Raw genomic sequence first — 27,574 nt, forward strand, 5'->3', positions numbered from 1 at the left:
CGCATATTTATCCGTATATCTTCTTAAGTTCCCAATCCTTCCTCAAACTTTAATTGGATTACTTCGAGAAAATATTCTCCAATAAAATTTTTTAACGAGTAATTTAATTGAATCAATTGAGAGTACTTGATTTAAAGTAATAAAGTTCCAACATCCTTCACTTTAGCTTTGATCGTGGAAAAATTAAGAACGGAATCTCCGGTTTATTTCAAAGGGAAATTCTTCTTATACTGCCTCAGTTTTCTCTTGAAATCGCGAATTAAATCAACTTTGGTCCTGTTTTTTTTTTCTTAAGAAATAATAATTCTACGTTTCGAGGCCCAATAAGTTTGTGGTAAGTGAGATCACTCATGATGATAGTACCTGAAATGAAAATTGCCAATGCGAAAAAAAAAAAATATAAAAATGTAGAATAATCAAGTAATGAATGAAGAACTTGAGGTATTATCAAATGAAAAAAACGATGTTGATAGATAGTCTATGTATTCCAAAAACTAAACCTTTTAAAGAGGATATTCGAAACCGTAGAACGAGTTGTGTGAGTGAGCAATTCAAAATTAGAATTGGTAGCCAAAATGTATTCATATAAACAATAAAATGACAATTTTATATATTATATAAATGAAAAGAAATCTACAAGAAATTGTATCTGTCCTTTTGGAAAGGGAGTATAAGTATAGTTGTGTAACTTATTATTTAATGTATTTATCAAGAAGAATAAATTATGAAATAGCCATGACGTATCAAATAAGTGTCAATTTTCCCTTATATTCTCATCGTATATAAACATTTGTTATAGATGGGTTTTGCTAAATTAGCATTTATCTTTTCATTACTTGGGCTATTAAAGAAGGTTAAAAAAAAGTCATCCTTATCGAGTTTATAGCTGAAGGTATTCTCCAGTAAAATTTTAACTTTCATGTATGTCTCATTTAATATCGAGCAATCTCCCAAAGAATGGTCAGTTGTTTTTAATGTTCTACAAAAAAAAAAAAAAATTACCCTCGTTTGTTTCTATAAAATTTGACTTTCCATTGCATGAGTTTCAATAAGTTTTCTATATGTGAACCATTTCTATGCAGATGTTAACAAAAAATCTGCATCAGCAGTAAGGTCCAAACCTTGAATTATATATAAATCCAAAAATGTCTCTTTTAATTCTCCGCCGTTTTAGATAGTCCGGAAAAGGGCCTAAAGTTTGAGTTTGAGGGTATTTTCTAAATAAATACCTCCCGCACCAGTGAAATTATCATTCTGAAGGGAATAGTTGGGCGTTGTACCCTATTTTCCCAACGGGAAATATAACAATAATGGCGTTGTGCAATTTGGTTAAAAAGAGTTAGGGACATTGCAGCATCAGTAGCAATGTCCAAACCTTGAATTTTCACATCCAATGGATAAATACATTCTATAACTGGCATTCCCCACTCTAAATATTCTTTAGAACACTTTTCGAGTATTCACAAAAAACAAAAAAAAACAAAAAATCTTGGAGAACACTTACTTAATTTCTTTAAAAAAATATTGCCAGTCCAGCACAAGGGTCCTTTGAATTCTCAGCACTATGTTCCATTAGAAGTTTAGATGATCATTCCATAGATGGCCTTTGCATAAAAGATACTAGATCTAATGAAGATTAAGTCTTCTCCAAACACACGAACTCTCATTTACTGAGAGGCCACTATATTTACTGGAATTATTAAGTATCTTTAGCGATATGTTTTTTCATTTTTACTTCAAAATAGGAGTTATCTAACATAGAGTGTAAAGTTTTTGTAAGAAAAGGAGTTACACGTAATAGATGGATTATCTTTGTAATAAGATAGATATTCCCAGCTTTAATTGTATTTTCTGATTTATTTCAATAATATTCTTCCAACCCATGAGCCTAGTAACTATATTTTGGATGTTGTACTAATCAGTACTGTTTTACTGTTTTCGAAATTCCATTTTGCATTGCTTTTAATGTATAAGAACACTACTGTCTTTCAATAATATATATTTCTAACTTATTAACTGAAAATATAGTTTCGAAAATCATTTACATAATGATCAATGGTACCGCTATTAACTTTTGATGAAATATATATTTAAATAGGGAATGACTAGCAAAGTAGTGGAAAGGGAAGATGCGTCGCTTAGATTTTGCATTCTGATTTGCAATTCTGAAACAACACTATAACAACTTGAGCTGAGAATTTATAGAATCCTTTCATTCAAATTTGGTCATCAGTCATCAGAGTATTCATTAGCACCCGAATCTGCAGTGTATTATGTATACACTTTTGTGACCTCATTTACTCTCTCTGCTGCTTCTACAGTCTTGTTTGCATCAAGATCCTCATCTGTGCTCTGTAATCTGCTCGAACAATTTCCTTCTTGTGTAAAACTCCATTTTTGAAGAGGAAACAACTTGAAAATTCCTTAGCTTAATTAATATATCCCCCAACCCCCCCATAAAAAAAGGATCCTTCAAATATTGTTGATTGGAAAAATGGGCGATTTACTCATAAGACTTGAGATATTACTTTCCACTATAAATTATCTGTGTTATTTTTTCCAGGAAGTCGAATTTCAATAAGCACCAGAACCACTACAGTCAAAGAAACAAAATCCTGGTAGTACTACGTGTGCCGTGGCATCTTGACCATCGGCAGCTGATACAACCTATCACAATTTTCCAAAGGATCCTGCACTGCTCCAAAATTGGGTGAAAGACTGCATAAGAATAGACAAGTTCAAGGTTTACCATCGAACGTACGCAGTAATATCAGCAGAGATCGGCTTCCTTTTATGGGCAATTCCCGAACGAAAGACAACTCAAACTTTGTAGTAACATCTATGCACACTTTACACAGATACTGCAAGTTTGTCCAGAACATTTTTAAAACTAGCATAAGGGTTACCCATAAGAAAGACTTGTTTCTCTTTCAGAAAGTCACTGAAAATAATAGACCAGCGTTCCTCACTCTTCCACATTTTTCTAATACAAGTTCAGAAGCTTCCATATTTCCGAGGCGCTCATCCCAGACAGGCCTCCACTATTCAGTGGAACATGAAGCCTATCATAGGAGATGGGCATTCTTCTTTTTGTTTGTAGAAATGAGCTCTATATGGCTGATATATTTTAAGAGTGTCCTCATTGTATGGGTTTACTCTTAGAAAATGAACCACTTTTGGGACAGCATGATGATTCCAAGCAGATATTTTGTCCCACATATTCAGGAATGAAGTTGGTGAAGAAAGAGGTACCTTGCTTAAATTTCCTGACGATTTCCTCATTATTATTTTTGACAAAACTCATTCCTTACCCAAACTCCAAAGAGTTTAATGGTTTGTTTTTTTTGGTACGGAAGCTTGGCCATCTTTTTTCTATTAGTCCTCCATAAGTGCTCAATATCTCGGTTTTCCTGGATTAATTTTTAATCAGGAAGTTGAAGAGAACTTTCTGAGTAAGGTCATAATTCTTATAACTCGAAAGGACTCCCATCCATTAACAAAGTTAGGTCGTCAGCATAAAAGAGGCATTTTGGATGTACTATCGCCCAAAATCCAATGATATGGTCATCTTGCTGCATATTTTGAAGAAATCTGCTGATCCCTACGTTGAATAGGAACGTAGACACGGGGGTTTCCTGCATTAATCATCTTCTATTCTCAAAAAATGAGCTATGGCTCCTATACCTCACAATGGTACGGGAATCCGCCAAGATTACTCTGACCATTCTAATTATAAATTTGCCGACCCCTTTCGTACATACCGTACGAATGATGAACTCATGAGACAGCTTGTCAAAGACTTTGGCAAAATCTAGAGCGATCACAGAAGTGTTACTCAACGATTCGAAGAAGGTCTTTAAAGAGAAGGGAATGTTGTCCATAAGTTTACCTTTCAGAAATCCTTACTGGGAGGGGCTCATATATGCATCCGTCATATTATTTATTCTGTTACTCAAAACATAGGAGAAAGTTTTACATATATAATTTTGCATAGTTAACTGTCGTTAATTCTGCAGGTATCCAGGATCCTTGTTAGCTTTTGGTATCAAGACGATTGAGTAAAATATAACTTAAAAATATCGAATAACTACTTCTATGCTGATAATAACTTTTATTAAGATTGTTACTTTTTAAATTTATGTAGTATTAATAACCAAGGCTTGTCGCAATAACGTCACCAGAAATAGAAAGAGAGATATTTATTTAATAATTCTGCTGTGATTGAGCCACCCACTTACTTGTTGCCTAACCTTGTTCTAGTAACATTGGATTATTCTTTTTAACAACCACTTTTTTAAAAGTATACGCTAGGAGGATTCTAACAATTTTCACGTTTATTTTATCCCTCCTTTTAGTAAAAATGTAGAATATTTGCAAGTAATTATAAGAAACAAAATCAATTAATTACATTGAATATATGTAATTATCTTATTTAAAGTTATTTTTATTCGTATTTATTAATAACTTCATACTCATTTTGCTAAGCTTATATTGAAAAATATATTTGTAAGTTGGGTTGTCCCTAGAATTATCACAAAAGGTGGATTTTCAGCTTGTAATCATTTTTACAATGCCTGAAGTATTGAAAAAAAAAATATTTTCCAACCGTAAAAATAGGAATTAATTTGATATTTTTATGTATAAAAAACAAAACAAATATATAACAGATATTTGGGAAGGCAGTGGTTGAATTAATCCATCTTTTTCGATACCTCTAATTTTTGACATTGTCTCTTGCTATATGTTGTAATGGTATGGTTTATAAAAATCATAACTTCGGTTATATAAAAAAAGAAAAAAAATTAGGAACATACCTTTATATAGTAAATTGAGTTACTGATCGAATATATTTTTTTTTTGAGTAGAACTACTATCAATGATACCACATAACAAATTTTATTCAAATCCTTTTTCTTGTGAAAATTTTTCGTTGTATGATCCATATATAATATACTAGCAGTAGTGCCCAGCATTGCTTGCAGTAACTAGCCATGGCTAAAATGAAATTTTGCATTAACAATATAGAAGATAACTCCTAAAAAATTCATCAGCATTACTTTCTGTTTTCATAAGCATGCTCACACGTAACTACTCAATACTTATATCAATTCATATGTGTTCTGGCCTCAAGAATGAAAATATGATAATAATATTTGGAAAAAAAATAGGCAATTGGATAACTGACAAGTACTTTAGTCTTTAGATCGTTCAAAAATTATAAAGAAACAAAATTTGTTTGAGCATGCCAGTGTTTATATTTATTTCAAACTATTGCAAACGCCTGCAATATTTCATTAATCCTACTACATTATTATTTCATATATCAAAAAAATATTTATATGATCTATATTAGGAAGCACTATATACAGTGCCCCCCATTGACACATTTTCATCCTTCAAATAGGTAGAGAAACAACCTTTACTTTATTAATGCAGATGTATAGCTATAATTTAATAAGAAATTTTCAACAGTAAAGGGACTTGACTAAAATTTGGTATGTGGTATTTTTAAGAATAGACCAGCTTACAAATGAAATAATAAGTTTAGCTTAACAAAACTTTGTTTATTCTTCTTTTTTTTTATATATAAAAAAAGAAGTAAACCATAACTATAAATTTTTAAACGTATTATGGTCTTGTATTTTTTTTATAAAATTTAACCATTTAAAAGTAGAACCCTTATACTTAAAAAAAAAAAAACTTCAAAAGATTATATTTTTTCAAAAATCAAATACCATAAACCAAGCTATTTTCTTTTTTATAAAAAAATCAAAAAAAAAATATATATATTAGATAAGTTTTCTTAAGCTAACTAGTAGCATTATTATTGTTATTATGTAAATTTTTTTTTTTGATTTTTTTATACCATTGCTCAACTTACAACCAATAAGGAAACAAAATTGTATTTATAGACAAAGGAGGGAGGGCATTAACGTACTCTCCGCTATATTTATGAGTAGTATAAAATAATACCAGCATGTAGAACAAAAAAAAAAAAAAATGAAGAGAAATGTCGTCATAAATATAAATATGTTTTCTTTTTTGTTTTTCTTTTATACCGGTAGTTACTATGATTTAAAACTATAAATTTAAGGAGCTATACTGAAATACTGTTATACTATAACTGAAATTTGTAGTATTATTTTATGCATCCGGGATGTCGTTTTATTTCCAGTTCTAATCATTATGAAAAGCTGTTCACCAAATAAAGACTCGCACTTGTTTCTAGCATTCATGTCCTGTGTTAAAATATACCTTTATTCATCATATAGTCACTTTCTACATCATTTATTTTATCTGTTTGTCTATGTTTATTTAAATTTGCCACCAAAAATGATAATATATATATATTTTTTCTTTTCAGATGAATGATTTAAACCATATTAGACACAACTTACACTATATTATTAATATAACATCTCAGATAGAACCATATTTGAAATCTTTAAAAACATCAACTTGTGAGGACGTAAACATGAGTGAGGAGAACTCTAAATTCAGTTCACTTCAAAGTCATATCGTGTCTTGTAGAGATAAAACAATTAATCAAGAAGATAAAAAATGCATAGAATTAAAAAGTAAAACCATAAGCAATGATATTGAAAAAAATAGTAATAATACTATAAACATACAGTCAAAAGATTTAATCGACCAAATTTCTGATGAGAGAATAGCACAACTTGAATTTGAAAAAAAATGTATTAGTGAAAACTTATCTATAAATAGTGTATCTGATAGTGAACCAGTTTTTTCTCAAGTAAAATTTTCTGAAATGGCAGATATTTGCAGACTCATTCTTGAACAACGTCACATAGAAGAGCATGAAAAACTTTTTATTCAACCTGATGAAGAGTTTATTGAATTACATTCGATCCCATGTGCAAATTGTGAAATTAGTATTGATTCTAAAAAAGGAATAATATCGTCTTTTTTGCAGAAGGTGCGTCAAAGAAATGATAATTCTGACAATATCAAAGATATATACAAGCCTAATGAATCAAAAAAATATGAAAAAGAAGAATGTACAAATGGAACAACATTTAAACGGTTATCTTCTAAATTATCCGATATGACGAATGAACAACAAAACATTCACAAACCGTATGAGCCCCCAGTGCTTGGAAAGCCATCTCGAGTTACACCAGTTGGTTTAGATGAAGGAGATACATGCTCTAATCAAAATGCTGATAAAATTAGCACAGATTCTTGCCTTGAGTCGGATTCTGTTGAAGTTCTTAGTGTAATACGTTTTAACAAAATGAAATTTCAAGGAACAACTAGTACAAGTACTAATGTATTAGGAGGTAGTAGCTCTTCTAATTCAGAAAAACAAAGTTCATCATCAGTAGAAACAAACTCCTTATTTAATCCATCATCTTCTTGTTTCTCATGTGATAAACATAAAACTAATAACAAGAAGTATTACAGACCTCTTAATGAAATTTTAATTGGTGGATCAGACGAAATATATTCACAAATAGATGGTTTGGGAAGCTCAATATCTGCATTTCAGCAATCATTCATGAACGACAATCCAAAAAAGTATGTGCAAGATCTAGATCCTCAATGTCAATTCGACATTGATAATTATTCAAGTGATGAAACAGAAGCTATTCCGCCACCTGGAATATATTCAGGAAGTTCTGGATGCAGTATTGGTCAAATAAAGGCTATAATTCATAGAGATGCAGTTTGTTCAAAAAGGTCATCTTTTGATACATTTTTTCCATCCTACGTTAAACAAGCAGCAAAAATTTCTAATACAGCCAAACAATGTGAATCTAATGAAATTTTTAAAGAAAATAACTCAATGGTTGAAGGGAATATGAAAAGATCCGACAGCTTTGAAGGACATGAAGAAACAGTAAGAACTCTGGTAGAAGCTGTTCAAGAGTCAAGAAAAATTGAGTCTTATAAGAAATCAGTAAATAAAGAATAGAATTACGATATATGTATAAGTAATAATTGTATACGGCCGAACATAAGTAAAATATAAAATAGCTCAATAAATTTTGTTTCAAATAAATATATGTAACATGGAAGCCCTTTCATATGGGGACCAACATATTTTTCCCACTTCAGTGAACACGTTGTCCAGATCTTGTAAAAAATTTTTTAATGCTAATATTTTTAAATTTCAAAAATTCGGTTTTTATATAAATATCAGTAATGTTTCAATTTTAGAGCAAATGTTAAATAATGTTTAGATCGTTAATTAGTTTATCCTTAATATAGCCTTTTTCAGATTTTAAAATTATATTATATACTTAAATAGATTTTTCTTATATGTAAATATATAAGCATTTATATATATATATATATTAAGCTATATTGATATAAAAGTTAAAATAAATGGATATATTTAATTTAAGGTTTAAATATGTTAGATGGAAAAATAACTAGGTCTTTCCATATCAACTCTATAAATAAAATGACACCTAACAACATCAAATTTTATGATTTGTGATATAGATGCTCTTAGTAATAAAAAAATTTCATGAACCAAATTTTAGTTTGATAAATTCACTTGCTCACAAAATATTGGTATTTAATAGAATCTTTCCTATGTTGTAAATTTCTATACGTCGTAATACACTTTTAAATCATTACTTTGTCTTTATAATTTCAAAAAGATTGAAGGTAGACTTTATTAATTTTGTATACGGCTCTTAAAAAGGTGATACATTCTACAATAAAGTAAAAAATAGATTTTTTTTGGTTCAAACTTACCAAATGAAGCTATTCTGGAATATTTTAAAATTGATAATGACACTGTATTATTTTAAATATACCTCGTGCTTCCGGTACAAAAAGAAAGTAATTTTTCTTCAAAAATTTCATCTTTTAAGGTAAGGTATCTATCCTTAAATAATTGACTACTTTTAAAAAATGCTCTCTCAGTTGTAGCTGAGGACAGCAGTGTAAAAATCAGAAGGTAACACTTGTGTTTGATAAGACGTAACGGCAATTCAGCCCTATATTCAAATTCCTTTTAATAACAATTATCAAATTTATAGAATTCACATTACCTCATACAAATAAGACACTATTAAATGCAGTAGTTCCCAAACAGTGTGTCTCGAGGCAAGTTCAAGTGTGCCTTATGATTTGTGACAACCAACCTTTAATTTTCCACAGCTTATAATAATTCAAATAATTCGTTGAATTAGACTACGTGTTTTCTAATTCAATTTTTTTTAAAGTTATCTCATAAGAGATAGAAATAGTTAAAGTAATACAAAATTATATAAATGAGCAAAAATTCGAGCGATTTTATAGAAAATCGCTCTTCTGAAATGGTGAACGCTCTCTTACTCGCGCTAGTTATTCAAAACAATGAGCGTGCTACCACTTTCGCTCCAGAATTTTGAGTAATACTCACCAATGCCTCGCAAAATATTCTGAAGATCCCAATGATATGCTTTCTTCCAACGATCACTTACTCTTTTCAATAATGTGTTACCTCCATCGACATTCATGACTTAGACTATCTTCGACCATCTTATCTGAGATATCCATCACATTAAACGGGTCAAGATACCCTATTTTACATTAATATATAATCTAGTTAGTAGTTTACTGTATAAAAACAGCTGCGAAATGAATTAATGCTGTATAGAGCTGCTCGTATGTACCTTGGTTAGATACTCTCGTGTAAATAAATTTCCGTTCAAACCCCTATTTATAAGTATATATAAAATTAAGGGAGGGATTTTGTTTCTAATGCATTGAAACCAATAATTGAATTAATCTTTGAGTGCAAAATCCAAGATTGATTTAAATTTTTCTCTCAGCCGTCTGAATTCGGAAATATCAGGAATTATAGTAGTTCAGGACTTTCACCGTTTTATCCTAAAAACAATCACGAAATTAAAAGTAAGAATGATAAAACTCATAATAGGTGTTTTTATGATAACAAAGTGTTTATTGATTCTGTATCTTGTTCTGAACTCGATATATTTCCATTTTTACACTGAAAACGGATAAAAACGACACTATTCTTTAGACCCAATGTTTGATTCTTAATATACATAGTGATGAGGTGTATCATTAATTTATATTTTTAATATATTTAAATTTTATTATTGGAACTCATGTATAATATTCATGTATTCATAATACTTAATTTTTTACATTTTTATACTTACGTCTGGCAAATCCAGTCTCTTATTTAATTTAATTACAATAGTAAAGTCTGAAAGAGGGCGTATGATTGGGCATTTACCAAATCAACATGTCTTTTTTATCACTATTTTTCTATAATATATTCATCATCACTATATATTATGAATAAGTTATAAGGTCTAAAGAAGACTGGCACTATTTACAGTAACCCTGTTTTATTACTATTTTACTACTTATTTTCACTTTCCACCACCATCAAAGGTTGAGTGACAAATGAAAAAATGTTCCGCTTAATAAGAGAGTGATTCTCATTACAGGAGTCTCCTCTATTGGTAGAATGAGAAGGTTGAGGTCCAATGCTGGCTCAGAAGAGGAAGGATGTGTACTTATAACGCTTTTTAACTTAATAAAAATGTGAAAATAAACTCTAACTTAACAAGGTATATAGAAATACAAGGTATTTTCATAATGTTGATTTTTTCAGATGTTTGGATCCACAATGCCTTTCTTTTTTTTTTACACAAACATCAGAAGTGATGTCATTATAGTGATATTTCATTGTTTACTCAATACACCTTGTGTTACTTTTCAGATGGAGTATGTGTTGAAAATTATTTATGTATGGGAACCGTGGGAGAAAGTCTTGAATTATTAAAAATAATAATAAACAAATTTAATAATTTACTGTAGTAATCACTATTTAATATCTTTTTTAAACATATGTAGTTAAATGAAAATATAACTTATTGAGGAAGCCTATTCAATATTTTCATTATTATTGATTTGGGTTTCGACCGATTTTTGTGCTTCGGTCTGGTCTGAAGTATTTACATTGATTTAAATCGATTTTTGGTGAAGACTGTAGATCTATTTCTTGATCCAGACTTTATATCGATATTGATAAGATCCAGACTGTAGATTTGATCCATCCAAACAAAATATTATCGGTCTTGGACCGGTCTAGAGTTTTCAGAGGCCATACCCATCACTAGTCTATTATCTCTCTGACGTCACCCATGGCCTAGCTGGACCACCAGGGGGTACAGTACAAGTATTTAAAACAAGAAGGATTGACCGAATGCTTATGAAGATACCTTGTATTTCTATATACCTGCTGGTACTGCTTTTGAATGCCGGAATAAGCACTTTCAAGGCATGGATATATCATTGTTGTTTTTTTAAAAAAGGTTTACACCAAATTAAGGCTGAATTACGTGTTCTGTGGCGGAAAAACTACGTACCGAAAAGCTCGTATGCCTTAAGTTCTGCTCACTTCAAAGAGGAATATACTTTTTATTCAGTAAATCGAAAACGAAGGCATTTATTAACTGGTACTATTCCCAGCCAATTTTTCTATTCTAAAGACGAAGAAAAATGCATAATTTCATGAAGTCACATAATCAATTGCAGTTTTGCTCAGATAAAGCCTATAATTAAATAATTTAGTTTTTCACCTTTTCTCCCGATGTCTAGTATTTAACATCATTCTCAAACTGAAATAGGTCGCAAATATAATCTTGCATGTAAGTCTATTAGTTATAATTTATATGTTGATGATGTTTGTGAGGGATCTCGTGACTTAGAATCTGCTCGGAGCTTGGTAAATGAGTTAGTAAAAATTTATTCTCAAGTGGAGGCTGTAATTTGAACAAGTTTATTTGTAATTCTTCTGAATTGTTGGATTTCGTGTCTATGGAGGATCGTTTAATTAAAAGCTTTGTTGAACTAAAAGATACTTTGTTAGATGGAACTACTATGGCGTTAGGATGTAGTTAATGATTGTTTCCAATATCAACAAAAGAGTAATTTTCTAGACCCACCTCGTAAATATACCAAGAGGACCATTCTTAGTAAAGTGCCTCAAGTTTTCGATATTTTTGGATTTTATTCCCCCTTTATTATCCGAGCAAAAATTATAATACAATGCTTTTGAAGTTTTGGGATGAAAAGTTCAATGAGTCTAGCGTCTTCAAGTTCAGAATTTCGGAAAAAGAGGTGGAATATATTTCGAAATTGAAGATTAGTCGTTGTTTTTTACCAAAATTTGTATTTAAAAGTGTAGGGATATATCCATTTAGTCATGTAAGCGAGCTTACCTACGGGAGAATATGTTCGAATTGCAAATAACAGTTTCGTTCGAATAAAAATTCCTCATCAGTAAGGCTCTTGTAGCACCAAAGGCAAGGAAAACTTGGGCTCCATTTGAATTATTGGCAGGATTACTGGGATCAATACATGTTTGTTATGTTTTTGTCTCTTTTAATTGTACACATTTACATATTAGCTCATTTTATTTATGGACTATTTCTCATGTCGCCATTTCTTGAATTCGAAAAGCAAGCTCTACTTGGAAAATATTCGTTGGGAATCGTGTCTAGGAAATTCAAGATTTGGTCTGGAGCTTATGTTGGAATTATGTGCCTAGTGAGCAGAATCCTGCAGATGTCCTTATTCGGGGATGTACATTGAATTAATTAAAGTTGAATACATTTTATTGGAATAGTCCTTTGTGGCGTTTACGTTCTTCAGAGCATTGGCCAAAGCAAGATTACTCTGGTATACCCTACATATCTTTAATCAGTCTAGAGTTAAACAAGAAATCCGTTGTGGCTATTTCCAAAACAGAGAACGACATCCTCAATCGTTTTGAAAATTATTGGAAGTTGATTTGCTTTGTTGTTTTTGTGTCGTATATGTGTAACTCTTAAATCTTATCATTACAATGTTATCTCTTTCTAAGAGTTAAAGGATGTTGAGGTCAAGATTTTGCGTATAGTTCAGTGCAATGCCTTTCCAACACAATATGAAGATTTATCTAATAATCGTTTAATTTCAAAATCCATTATTCTATCATCATTAGAACCTACTTGGGACCTTTCATTACAACTACTCGTTGTTGGTGTTCGTCTTCACCATAGTTCCATCCCTGAGAAATCTAAACACCAAATTATTTACTTGAAAAATCGTAGTGGGTGAAAAAATTAATTTTGTTTTATCGTCAAAGTACTTCTCAATTGGCAGTCATAACTACTTTTACAAATTTTAGAAGAAGATTTTGGATAATAGGGGGAAGAATAATAATTTTTTAAGTGACTAATTCGTGTATCCTCTGTTGCCATAACAAAATCCAACCGCTTTCTCAATTCATATCGACACTTCCTAAGGAAAGAGTTCGAATAGCGCCTGCATTTACAAATGTTGGCATAGATTTTGCGGACCTTTTGTATTAAAAAAATTATAGCTCCACTGTGAAGTCGTACATTGTTTTCTTTACCTGTTTACAAAGTAGAGCAATTCATTTAGAGTTAGTCTTGAAAATGGAGACGGAAAAATTCTTGGTAGCTTTTCGACGGATGATAAATCGTAGAAGTGCTCAAAACAATCATATCTGATAATCAAACTTCGTTTGTTAAAGCATCAAAATTTTATCTTCCATGTAAGCTCACAATTTTTGTTCAAGCTTTTATATTAAGTGGGATTATATTACACCTAGAAGTCCTTTTTGAGGATGTTTTTACGACAGACTTGTTTCGTCTATACAGAAACCTCTAAAAAATTATATTCGGAAGAGCTCTCTTAACATTCGATGAAATGTATACTGTATTAATAGATACAGAAAGATCCATACATCAATGTCCGCTTACCTTTTTAAGCTCAGATTCTCAAAATAACACCTTCTCACCTGTGTCTCAATAGACTGCCTGGAATGCTTCCTAATTTCAAAAAAAGGGACGTAGATGTAAAGGTTCGCTACAAATATTTGAATCGTTTTCATGATCATTTCTGGAAAAGATGAATATTTGTAAAGACTACAAATCCGTGGAAAATGGAAACATCGCATGGATGAAGTTGATGTTAACGACGTTGTGTTCATTTCCGAAGAGAACATACTTCGTAAGGAATGGTTCATGGCTCGAGTCACTGAGAAAATGATAGGTCGTTATGGAAATGTCCATACCTTGAAATTAAGAACTGCTAATGGAAAAACAATTTCTCGACCAACACAACGTATATATTTATTTGAATAATTTTGCGATTAACTATTATTATTTTCAATTTAATTAGATGGTTGTTTATTTATTTTTGTACTTCGATCTTTCTTCATATTGATTATGTATTATGATTGTTATTAATTGTGACTATTTTGAGAAATTGATTTCTCAAGACCGGGAGTTTTCCTGCTGGTCAGCCAGTAACTTCATCTGACCCCCTTACTTTGACATTCCTTCTTTTATCTATAGCTTATTTTCTGTTCCTTTGGTTCAGTTTTTGTTCGTTCGTTAATAAGTGACGTCCGCTATAATATTCTGAAAAAAAAAGAAGTAATAAATAAACCAAGATCCTCTGTTTCATCTCATTCGTCTTCGTCGAAATAAGGGCTTTAACTTTTACTATTTCTTCGGAAAAAGCGGATTTCGTGCAACAACCGTAACATATTTGTTATATTTTATGCAAATAGTAATGTGTTTATAAATTAAATCTAAAATTTAGGAAGGCATGATTTAAAGTTATCATGATATTTAATTCTTAAATTTGATATTGTTATTATTTTTAATACAACTTCGGCAATATCCATCACAATTATACATTTAAACAATTTGAATGGTATTTTTTTTGGGGTTGGATGACGACAATGTAATTGTTTTTGACGTCCTAAAAAATATAAATGACAATTCTTGGCAATAATAACTTTGTAATTAAGAAGCTAATACGATTTCAATATTTAGAGGACATCGCAGTTTGATATTGTAATATCAATGATATATATTGTCTTATTTTTTCATACCTTAAAGAGAGTATTACAATTTTAGAACAAAAATGATATAGGAATGGATCTTTTTCTTCAAATTTAAACATTTGGTAAGTTATTCAAAATTGGAAAAAAATTAATGTATTAATATTGTGACCCTTATGAACTATAAAACATTGTTTGGGAAGTTATAATTATAGTTATGATAAAAAGTGCTTCTTGGATTAATACGAGATTTTAGAATCAACTATGAAATCATTTGTAGAAATGTTTCTACTAGATACAGAGTAGGATTTATATTTTTTTTCTTTCCTACCCTCTCAGAGCTGTTCACATCTAATCTAATGACAGCTAAGCTGCCTTTTCCAAAAATTCTTTGATTATCAGAGCTACCACGTTAATTTTGAGTGACTTTTTATAACATACTGGTCGATAGCATTATTTCCCACTCTGTTAATAACTGACAGTATGTAATTATTATGACAGCAAAAAATCATAAAAAAGATCAAGAAGAAGAAGAAAAAAAACCCTCACTATTTAATCACAAGAAGACTATATTCCTAAGCACTGTTATGGGCCTCCAATCTCTGAATTATAATATTCCCGTTTTATCAACTTATAAATATATCAACTCAATTGTCAATGTTAGAGTAATCATGATTATGGGTGATAATCATTAATCAATCATTTAAAATAATAATACCATATAAGAAATTAATTATTCTAAATATAATTAAAGAAAAGAGTAAAGATTTATTAGATCCAATATTCAGAGCATTATTTGAGTCCATCTTTTCTGTTTCCAGGTCAATTCCAAGTCCTAATGCCTTGGTTTTTTCTGGTTCCAAGTCTGATTCCTTATGCTCCTGATATTTCTGGTTCTGAGTGCTCATACCCTGTGCCCATGGGAAATAAGTAATGAATGGACTAATGCAAGTATTCACTCTCATGGTATATTCTGAGGATTAATATCATTATTAGTAAATATTAAGTATATTTTGAATCTTTTTGATGACATCATCATTGGTGCCAAATAAATCCGAAACGAACTCATTGACGATCAATCGTCAAAGTCACTTCTTATTAAGAACCCTACTGAACAAATGAATTCGAAGTCAATTGCTTATGGATCTCCTTCTATTCTACATTTCAGTCATCCTTTAAAGAAAAAAGGATGAGTTCTAAACAAAGTAGTGGGATTGACGCTTGCAGGAAAAGTTTTGTAGAAAAATAAGCGATCAGAAGGGAAAGAGGAATGTGTTTGGTATTTGGAAGTTCATAGCAGATGGGGAAATAAAAGGAAGAGTGACTTAAGTCTCAAAGTAGAATTACAGCGATTTGTTAACGCTTCTTATGTATAAACAAATACAAATGCAATTATATTAACGAATATAATGTATATTTTTTTTCTCACTAAGACCTTTAATGAATTCCTTTACTACATCGAAGTGTTCAACATTATAATGCACTGCAATTACACCAATTTCCTTGGAAGTAGTAATTGGTTCTGGATTCATTTTTTTCAATAAGTACTAAAATTTTCTTTACAGACGCCAAAATCCAAGACTATCTTTTTCATTTCGGATATCAGAAGGTTAACTTTAGGAAGATGTTGACAATAAAATTATGATATGGAGGAATGAAGTAAGAACTTCAATGAATGAACTGTGTAGGGAAGATGATAATGGTCTTTGTTTCTCACTAGGTCTTTCATTCGATTATTCTGGCTTTTATGGAAGTCTTTGTTGTTATAAAATATCATTTAAATCTTCGAAAATTCTTAGAAGATGTACTATTTATGTAATCTTGAACATAGAGACAATGATGGATGAGGCCAATACGGAAAAAAAACAACCCAATAAATAATAATATTTTTACTGACGATCCTGATTACGTATTATGTAGTATACTGAAGAATACTAATAGATACTTTTAGATTAAGAACATAAATTTCAAAATTTAAGATCTTTACGTATCTTTCTACAATGTGAGCCTCCCTTCGTAGTAATATATACTATAATTAAATTATGTGTTAGTAATATATGTATATGTACATTTTTTTTTTTTTTTTTGGCTCGTAGGCGTATATATATTTCAAAAATAACAAAAATATAAATACATAATAAGGGTTGGACAGTAAAATAAGTACATCTTTAACTAGAATTACTTAAACAGATATATAATTATAGTAGAGTCTGAAAAGAAATATGAAATACAGTAACATAACGCTATAAAAACCGTTCAACAAAATATAGAAGCTATACATAGGCTTAAAATATCTGAAAGGAAAAATAATTGTTGAAATGAAAGTAGGTAAAAATATTTTATCCTTTTTAAAACATGTATGAGTAGTTTCACTAGAGATCATACGACAGAATAGTCATTGTCCGAGGAGCTTCGCTTTAGGTATAAAATCTGGTGTACCTTTATGGGTAATGGCGTTTATAAGTTTTTCTTTATTTCCAGTGTAAAAGCCTATAAAATGGTTACTCTTCAAATGATAAAAGTCGTAATGTCAGTGTTGAAGAATTACAACGGCTTTGTACAAAGGTCCAAGTGTGGTACAATCAAATAAAAAATGATCGCTTGATTCGACTGAAGAAACACTTATGTTTTTCTCCGATAAAAATGTTGCCTCTTACCTTTAGGGTACTAGAAAGAATTCGGTCATTTCTCTGTTGGAGACAAAAGCCAACTTTTGAGAACACTCAGTCCTTTCTTGACGACGAGGTTAAATTTCCTTCGATCTAAATGGCTGATGAAAGGAGTCGATGTTGGTATCTGATTATTTTTACTCAGTGCAGAAGCAGCCGTAGAGGTTAATCGAAAGCAATAAGGCACCACAGGTCTGGGAACCTGTACAAACTTCCCCCCAAAAATTACTCCTAAACGTTTAAAAGCCATTTTGTTAAATAAGTCACTTCAGCCATAACTTTGGGCAACAAAATCGACACCAATGGTTGCAACTCCAAGGTCTGGTTGGGAATTCTAATTCCAATTTTCAGGTGAAATGAGTATTTCACAAACACTCAATAAGAGTGCTCGCTATCTATCTGACTATTTGTAAAACTTATGGAGTACTACTCTGAGACCGGCTGTGTGGTCATCTGAGTATTTCCTCCCTCAGAATCCAGAAAGGTTGTGATTCCAGTAATTATTTTCTGTCCAAAGATGTCTGACCCAATATGAATTCAAAGACCTCCATAGGTAGCTAAAAAAGTCTCCTTTGTGTAATTTTTCTCATATTCTTCAAATTCAGGAAAAACGTTTCCATCATTAAAACTTGAATAGATATTTTTTCTTCATTGGGGTTTTTTCGTAATATATGCGTAACGCGAGGGATAATATAGGTGTTCCAGGCTTGAACTTTATCCCATATGTTCAGTTTAAATGTAACAGAATTCGCAAACTCGTTTAATCTTGGAAGTTACATCTTCAAAGTTTTTTTGACAACAGTAATTTCAAATCCAAGATCCCAATAACTTAACGTGTTTCGATATTTGAGAAGCTGGCAACGATTGATTTATAAGGCTATAATATTGTTCGAGTAACTCAGTCTTTTCTTGGTTCATTTGGAGGCCAGACTGATTCGAAAAGTCACTTAAAACAGTAGGGTTCTCTTCAGGGATTTTATTGTTCGCAACAACTGTTTGTAAAAATCATGGTGAAGTCGTCAGCGTAACAAAGACTTTTGGGAGGAGACAGAACGGAGGAGAAACACACAATATTATCTTGCGCGTGTTTCCCGAATTAAAGGGTCAACACACATCATGAAAAGTAAGACTGACGATGGGTCTCCTTGGGGAACCCTTCTTTTGTTGCGGAATGTTGCACTCTGACTTCCATATTAGATTGTTGTCCGGGAGTTTGCAAGCACAACTCCAACCTTTAAGAATAATGTAGTCGCAAAAGCCCTTTCAATATAATGTTTGGATTAAAAATTTGTGGGATAGCGTGTCATACGTTTGGTAAAATCAACTCCCATCAAGGAAACATCGTCTGACTATTCGAAAAAGGGTTGTAACGTTAGGGAACGCTATCCATAAGTTTGTCTTTTAAAAAATATACTGAGCTGAGCGAATAATAGATTTTAAAACTCCACCAATGCGATTGGCTAAAACATAATAAAATATTTTATATATACAGTTCTGCATCAAGGTAAAGGTTCTTTAATTTTTTAAGCAACCAAGATCTTTATTTTTTATTTTTGGTATCAGAACAAAACGTCCATTCGATGCCAATTCCAGATAATGGCTGATGAAGATAGCTTTTTGATAAAAATGACGTAAAGTGAATTTGTAAAGATCAACATATCTTTTATAAAACTCAAGAGTAAAACCAGATGTCCCAGGACTTTAGTTCAAATTTGCATTTTGGTTTATAGCGATTTTTATCTGGCATTCGCTAATATGCCGTTGTAGTGAAATATTTTGTACGTCAATTACTTTTATATCTTCAGGTTCAGTTCTTAAATCCTCACAGAAGTATTGTCCAGTACTACATCTTACAGATATGCACTATTCTCCACAGTCAAAGCAGTTGTAAGTTTCAGAATTGTATTTTTTATTTCTTGGCAAATATATTCCAGATTGTTAGTTAGTTCTCCAGATGGCGTGTAAAGCGTATATTTTTGCTGTTATTCTTTCTTTCTTCACCAATACATCAGAACGGGGAATGGGATATGTCTACAATTGAGTCAAGTTTAAGTTTTATCCAGTAGATTCAGTCTGCTGCCCTGAATAGTTAACAAACTTTTTTTTTAATAGTGGAATTTAAAGATTTATCACTATTTGAGATAATTTATAATTTCATCATTTGTGTCAGAGTCATTAAAAAGTATTCAATTTAATTGCCATTGGCCTTTTTGTCTCAATTCTTTATACATTGAATTTAATTGAATATTGATGGCTTTATGGTCGGATAGTTGAGTATGATTACATTATAAGAAATTATTAATTCAATTAAAAATCCATTCAATCAAAACAAGTCAATTCTTGAAGACTTGTCTTTAGTATGGAAGCTGTGTGAGAAGTTTTTCATCATACTTCCTGTATCACAGAAGCCAAAAGAAAACATAACGATTATAATTGTCTTGTCGCTCGAGGATGATCATTGACAATCTTTATGTATATTAAGCTTTATGTTGAAGTATCCTCCAATCATGGTGGGGTTCTTCGATATAATTGAAAAGATGTTAGCATTAAAAAATTAATTGAAAGACGAAAATGACGCGTATCATGTAGGATAGAAAAATATTTTTCGATGCTACATCTCGTATCACATAATATAACTATATCGGATAAACTAAGGTATTTTAATAATCTGGCCAGTTCGTACTTTCTGTTCAAACTTTGTAGAGAGTTGGTATTCAAAGATATAGCCGACGTAGCCACAGTAACTTCTTTTTTTTTTGTGGATGCGAGTTTCCAGTTGGTGGTAAGGCGATATAGGATTCTTCGGATTAGTATACCGTAAGCCAAAGGCTTCTCTTTAACGGGCAACTGAGCCTCATCTTGATTTTGAGGGAAGTATATTTTCTTTAGAGATTATTCCAATAGTTTTCTAGATAATCTTTTAAATGTAAGGGGGATTTTATTTGATTCCGTACTCGCACCTTCTTCCAAACTTGAGAAAGTAGAATGCGTTTGGTTTTAGTAAAATTTTCTGCTTCTAGATTGGATGGTGTTTTTTCAAAGTGATCAACTTTGGTCTGGACGGCCACTCCCGTGCTAGAAACTTGATCCTCAAGGCCACTTGGTGACCATTTTAGCCTTGGATACTGGCATTTGTGTTATGTGTTTTTGGAATAAGTTCTTTTGGCAATCGATCAAAGTTCCCCCCATCTCTGCACGCGGAAACATCAGCAGAAACAGCAAAAGTGAAGAAGAGCATGGGGCCTTTCACTTTTCAACAGAATTATTTTCTTTGAACTCAGCAGTTTTTTTGTAGAAGTACTGATATATACTCAACGATTAGAATTCTTTCATCTGTATAATTTAGCCTAGAATGTCCAAACTGAAAAAAATTCTGGCAATACAATCAAACCCCTGGACATCTTAAATTTACTAAGCACCCATCCACAGACAATATTTTGTGGCAGATGGGATGGATTCATTTTGACCTCAAAACTGTAGTTGGAAGTTCTCCATACATTTTTGTAATTTTTGAACCGTTGTTCTACATTAGGGTTATCTGGATTGGGTTCCTTAAAGGACTAGTGAATTTCTGAAAACTTTCCTATCCAACCTTTTTTTTTTTTTTTTTTCGTCAACTCTCTTGAACGTGTTGATTGTTGTCTTTGTAAAACGCTTTTTCTTGTTACATTCAAAATTTTCCACGCTTCTAATTTTCGTACGGACAGATTTGACATACCTGTTGGGTACTTCAATATCGGTAACCTAATTCCTTTGAAGAAAGTTCAATTTAGTTCGAATATGAACAGGTTCATTTGTATAAATAGATGCATATCCAAAGCCGAATAGTGCTTGGCCACCACCAGCTATTTCTTCTCCAGTAAATCTCAAGTATAATGCTGCATTATATACAGCTAAGGGTTGTAAACTATCATAATTAAAAGTGTGACTATGATAGGACTCCGTCAAAGAGATGATGAAGGTTTCCCATTTAATTACTTTTTTTTCAAAGCTTCAGATACCGCCTTTTCTCTTTAAGAGAGAACCTTTGCATAAGGCATTTTTGTTTTGTTGACAGTATGAGCAGAGACGTCGTCCGGAGATCTATCAGTTGGAGTTGCATTCCTATTTATCGCTATTATAACCAATATCATATATTCAAAAACGGAAAAGAAAAAGAAGAAATGACGCAGAGATATTCACCTAAGAAGGGGTGACAGTACAAAAAAGTGTGTAAAATGAGTTAGAGAGTAAAGATAGAATTTTGAAGAGTACAGATAAAAGATAGATTTTTGGAAGAGTACAGATAAAAGATAGAGGCTGGAGTAACTAAACAAGCAAGAAGTTTGGAGAGAAGAACAGGATGATGTGTAGAGATTAATATGGATGAAGAGTTTAAAAATGAATCCCTTGTTCAACAAGGGGCATCTTGCTAAAAACATGCCTAAATATAGCAGAAAAGGAGTAATTTATTTTTTAACGTTTAAGTAAACCTCGAAAAAATGTTTATAAATATACTTTTTAATATCAACAGAAAGGAAATTTGCAACATTAGTCAAATCAGGACGAGGAGAGCTGATTTTTTTTCAGAAGTTATAGCACTGCTGGGAGCGATAGACGAAAGATGGTATATATTGCATCCATAGCGTTGAATTTGTATTTACTTAGAAATACGAAAACTTACACCTTCATAAATTGCCAACTTCATTTAATTTGCTTTTCGACTTGTTTATCGCGTCAAAAGAAATAAATGAATATATTTTGGAGTATAATACATAAAAAAATAGTCAAGTCCAGATGGATTTCACATGGAATTTTATCAAGAATTTACTGACTTTCTTGTGCCACTTTTAGAAACAGTATATAAGGAATCAGTATCTCATGGAAGTTTCAAAAAAATATTGAACCTTGCCAATAGTTCTAAAGAAGGGAAAGAAAACAAAACACATAGGGATTCTTAAAAACTAACAATGTTAAATTCGTTAAAGAAGATATATAGTTCAATTCTTCAGAAACGATTAAATTTTTTTGCTATTCATCAGACACACTTTTATGAAAAAGTTTCATAAAAATTAAGCACAGGATAGAAAATATTTGTTACATAATAATGGATTCGTTTGTGAAAGAAGACATAAAATATTGCACTGATGATTATTGATTTCACTAAAGTTATTCGATAGCATTTATCTGAATTTTATTTTTCAGTACCTTAATAAATTGTTTTGGAGTGGATTTCAATAGAATAATTACAATGTGACTTCGTTACTTTTATAGAGGTTATGGCATAGGAATTAAACAACTTTGAAATTGGATGGGGTTGCCGGCAAGGCTACCCGATTGATCCAAATCTAATTATAATAGCTACCAATTCATTAAAAAAGAAAAATAATTTTCCGCAAAAAAAATAAAGGTCGTAACCTTTGGCCAATTTGATCTCAAGGTATAAGTATACCCAGTTAACATGACAATCTTATATATTCTATCAAATGCTAAATTACAGAAGTATGTGCAGGGTCGGCCCTAGCCAATTTGGTACCCTTGGTAAGAATTTAGATGCCATTGCCCCTTGCATTGCAAAAGAAGTAATCAAATAAATAGCTATATTTTAGTAATTGTGTTATTCAGGAATTTTAAAACAGAAATTGTGTGTGCACAAAAACTAAAAAAAACGTTAAATGTTGTTTAAAAAATAATTAAACAACGGACAAGACAATATAATAAGACACAATACAATAAAACACAAAAGAACAATCATCATATAATATATATAAAAGGTGAAACTTGAAACATATGTGATTTTATCAGGACCTATGGTGTTGGCGACAACTTAAGAAATGCACTGATCAAAAAGCACCACGACATTCATAGTCTTGCATCCCATACTACAATCCTACTTTTCAGGTCTTTTTGAAATCAAAGTAATCAATAATGGCATCATATGGAAGCTGATATGTGACCACACTGATGATGCTGGTAATGGCGAGCCTACTTAGACGGTCCTGATGCATTGTTGATCCCAAGTATGTTTTTATTACCTTGAGCTTGAGAAGTTTCTCTCAGCAGCAGCCACTATAATGGAGACGGTAGCTGAGATTTGTAAAGCAACGCACATGTTTTGGTAAATTTATGTGAGCTTGTTTACATGCAGGAAGGCCAAGATTTACATGCTCGTCATGTTGTTGGATGGCGATATTGGAAAATACTCCATGTCCTTGGTTAGTGTAATGCCATCAATGCCCGGTTGACTGTCATGAGTAAGAGCAGCACTTAGGGCTTGTCACTTCTGTAGCAGGTCCTCTCTTCCTAAGTTGGTGAATTCATGGAGTACAGCAAAAGCGTTATTGACCTCTCCAAGGCTCTGAGATCTCCAGATCTACCACCACATTAAAAAGTGTAGTTTCTATTTTTCGAAGTGCATCTTGGGTATGCTCCTCGGGAGACTCATAGCCAAAGTGCCATGTTGTTCTCAAACGCTTCTGCTTGAGTTCAGCCTCCACGTTCATCTCCTCACACATCGGGTTTGCAGTGATCTGTGCAGCAGCAAATACAATTTTTTTGTAATTTGTAAGGAAATGTTTGGTATTCTGCAGCAAGTCGATAGCCACAGCAAGCTGCATGGAGGTTGTCTGCATCAATTTACTGGTATACTGGATCTTGCTGATAACATCATACATTACACATTTACAAATACAAAAGTGATAGGATCAAAGCTCCTCGGCCAAAGAATGGGCTTCAACTCTAACCACCGGATCTGAAGCTGTTTTTCTCACCTCGAAAAGAGCCTCCCTGACTTGCTCAGCCTTATACCTTACTGCCTCAATGCTTTTTATCCTACTTTCACATCTGTTCTCCACCTATAATTTCAGAGTGATTCTGCATGTTTCAAAAGGACATCCCACTTATGGGTGGAAGCTTAGAAGAGCTTGAATAACTTTGTCGAATAGGCAAATTAGTTAAAGGTATCTTAAGAGCTTTTTGCAGGATCAGCTACAAACAGATTTAATGTGCAGGCACCACATGGAATAAAAAAGGCTCTTGAGGTCAGCTGAAGCAACTCTGTGTGAACACCTTTATCCCTGGTCTTCATGTTTATCTCATTGTCATAAAACTGGCCTCTGCAATCCTCAATTGAGATGTTAAGCTCGACTAGCTTTTTCATAATTAGAGATGACAAATGTTTTCCTGTCGACTGCTCTGCTACAATAAAGCCAAAGAAAAGCTCCTTAACTTGGGTACATCTTCTTGTGACACAATCCGGACTATGATAGAGAGCTGTTCTTTGTTACTCAGATCTGAGGTAAAATCCAAAATGATTGACAAATGTTTAAATAATCTGGAAATTTTAGATATGTTTAATACAATTTTTAAGTAAGATCTTAAAACTACTCCGAGACTTTGGGAAAATATCCGGTCTAGAAATATATCTTTAAAAAACTTAGATTCTAAGAAATTTGAAATATTTAAATATACAATTAAGATTATTGGCACTTCAATAACACTTAGCGAAATTTACATTTCCAAAAGAAAAGATAAAATAAAAAGCGGCATCAAGATACTCGTATGTAATAGTAACAATATACCAATTAGGATACTGGTGTGGAACACCTTTATTCTACCCCAGATCAACTATAATAGAGAATTTGTTGCGATAATATATGAGATATGTAAGACATTTTATAAATCAGAAGTAAAAGCAAAATAATTACAAGGAAATGGATAAAATTTAAGGAGGAATATGGCGGCCTTAGATGACTTTGTGTTGGATTTTTTCTATTTTTTTTTTCATTCTTCAAAATTGTTTTCGGAGATGATTCAAACTGGTTAGGAATGTTTATCAAAGGACAAGCTATTGGTGACAAGATTTTTATTCAAAAATTAAGGATCAAGGCCCTGTCAAACTATTGGGAGCCATCGCGCGAATTAAGGACTTTTGGAGAATAACATCCCAAAGTGTTGACGATAGTAATAATTGTGACCTAGCACTTTGTAATATTCATTCACTTCTCGTGTACAGTTATTTTATTAAATTATATATATGTAAATAAAATCAATCAATTGGAATAACGAAGCCTAACGTCACGCTACTAAATAGATCTTATGGTTATTGGAAATTTCTTTAAGTGCAAATGATTTAATAAAAATGTAATATTTATTACTTTAAAATGCATTAAATGTTTGTTTTCTGTAGGAATTATGATGGATTCTATACTCATAATATGTTTTTTCGTTCATCTATGAGTCTCCTTTAAGATGAATATTTCATAATATCTAATAGGGATGTTAACAAAAAATCAAAACAACATATTTTTTATCTAATATCATTTACGTCATTTTATCTGTGTAATACAATGATACCAAAATTATCTTAATTGGATGGACATATCCCGAGTAATTGTAATTTTTCATTGCAAAAGAGAAAAAACTTTTCTCATAATTCTCCTCCTTTAATTCTGAACAGTTTGTGTATGTTTCTTCTATTAGAAAACTAGATGGTGTTGCAAATTTGAAAAAGACATCACAAATCATCATAAACATGACGCACACTTATTATTATTAATAATAAATAAACTTAATGAAAAATAAAAATTTTAGAACCTATATTAATATATTATTTATGTAGCTTAATAATTATTAATTCAGTAATAATCTCTATTTACAAAGAAATAAATACTAATTCATTGCAAAACTATTAAATATTTATATACAGTCTTGCAAATTTTACATTTAGGAGGAGACTCCAAAAAAGAGGATCTAAATACTTTTATTGAAATCGAAGCCTTAAGAAATCGAATGCCAAAATTTTGGGATCTATGCTTTATCATTGGAACTTTTTGAACGACATTGTACAAATATCAATTTAGAGAAACTGCCATGAACAATTTTGATAATTCTACCCTCTTAAAAATGATATACGTTACTGCAAAATGTGACAGATTTTTCCAATGCTCTAAGAATCGATTTCAAAATACAAGATTGGTACTTTTTCATTGACAACTTATTCACACGACTAGCTTTTTTAAATAAACAAAGATACTATGTATTCTCCTTTCAGCGTTTTCCATTAATTTTCATGACTTTAATCTTGTATGATTTTAAGCCGCTGACTTTACGTATTATGAAATCAATAGAATATTATATAGGATTCGTATTTTTACATAAATCTAAATAAATGAAGTGCTCTCTTTCTAAGGGAAATGAAAGTGTTGTGCTCGAAGTTTATCTTAATCTCCCATAGGGATAAAATAATATGCTAAGTCAGCTTCACAAAAACTAAGAGATGCTTGGAAGGTATATATGACTGAGGGAGGTGTCTCTTTCTAATTTCTTTTTAAGACTTGTTTAAAAAATACATACAAGATAAATCTCCACGAGTCTCACGTCCTTTATTTTCAAGTGTGATTTAAGTCAAAAGTTGTTATATTAATTACTGGAGTCATACTATACTCCAAGTCATATGACTCTTGTCCTCAGCTTTGCCGTAAAATAATAAATAATAAAGCTGTTAAATTTTTTAATATCATAAGTTATTGCCATACGAAATCAATATTTATGGTTATTAATATTCATAGAAATATCGATACAGATTAAAGCCAGTTATTACAAGGACTTTTAAAAAAGGATTGACCAACATAGATCATTTTTATTTTACGTCATTATTTATGGACCAGCTATGTTTGAAGAAGACGTTTATTATTAACTAATAATTATAAGTAATATCAACCATCAATTAGAATATACTCGGATTGTTTTTTTTAATGGAAAATTAAAATGTTATTTATTTACGTAAATAATATATTAGTTTAGTTTACGAATTGTGGGTCTACGGAAGCCGTAGCTCCCAAATAGGATAATAACTCATTAATTCTTATGCTTCATTCTTTACTCCTTTCTCTTTTATATTCCTGGTGACATCCTTCATTCATGAAAATTATATAGACGCTCCTGCATTGGCAGCCATTAAAGGTGTTAAAAAAAAGAAAAAAGATTCAAACTTTACCATTGTAAAAAGCGAAAAACCAATAATTGTGAAATGATTGAAAATAATTCACTATAATAAGGGATCAAC

General features: G+C 31.4%; 1 protein-coding gene across 4 annotated transcripts in view; it reads left to right on the top strand.

The window, feature by feature from the left end:
• Positions 1-8,026, top strand: part of LOC121126629 (uncharacterized) — a 74,192-nt gene extending 66,166 nt beyond the window's left edge. For all 4 annotated transcript variants that reach the window (XM_040721930.2, XM_071892392.1, XM_071892394.1 and 1 more), the window contains one exon: positions 6,365-8,026. In XM_040721930.2, coding sequence (XP_040577864.1) covers positions 6,365-7,939 — 1,575 coding nt within the window. In that variant the 3' untranslated portion in view covers positions 7,940-8,026. The remainder of the gene's footprint in view (positions 1-6,364) is intronic.
• Positions 8,027-27,574: the final 19,548 nt, after the last annotated feature.

Source organism: Lepeophtheirus salmonis, chromosome 12 (genome assembly GCF_016086655.4).
Source record: "Lepeophtheirus salmonis chromosome 12, UVic_Lsal_1.4, whole genome shotgun sequence".
Classification (NCBI taxonomy): Eukaryota; Metazoa; Arthropoda; class Copepoda; order Siphonostomatoida; family Caligidae; genus Lepeophtheirus; species Lepeophtheirus salmonis.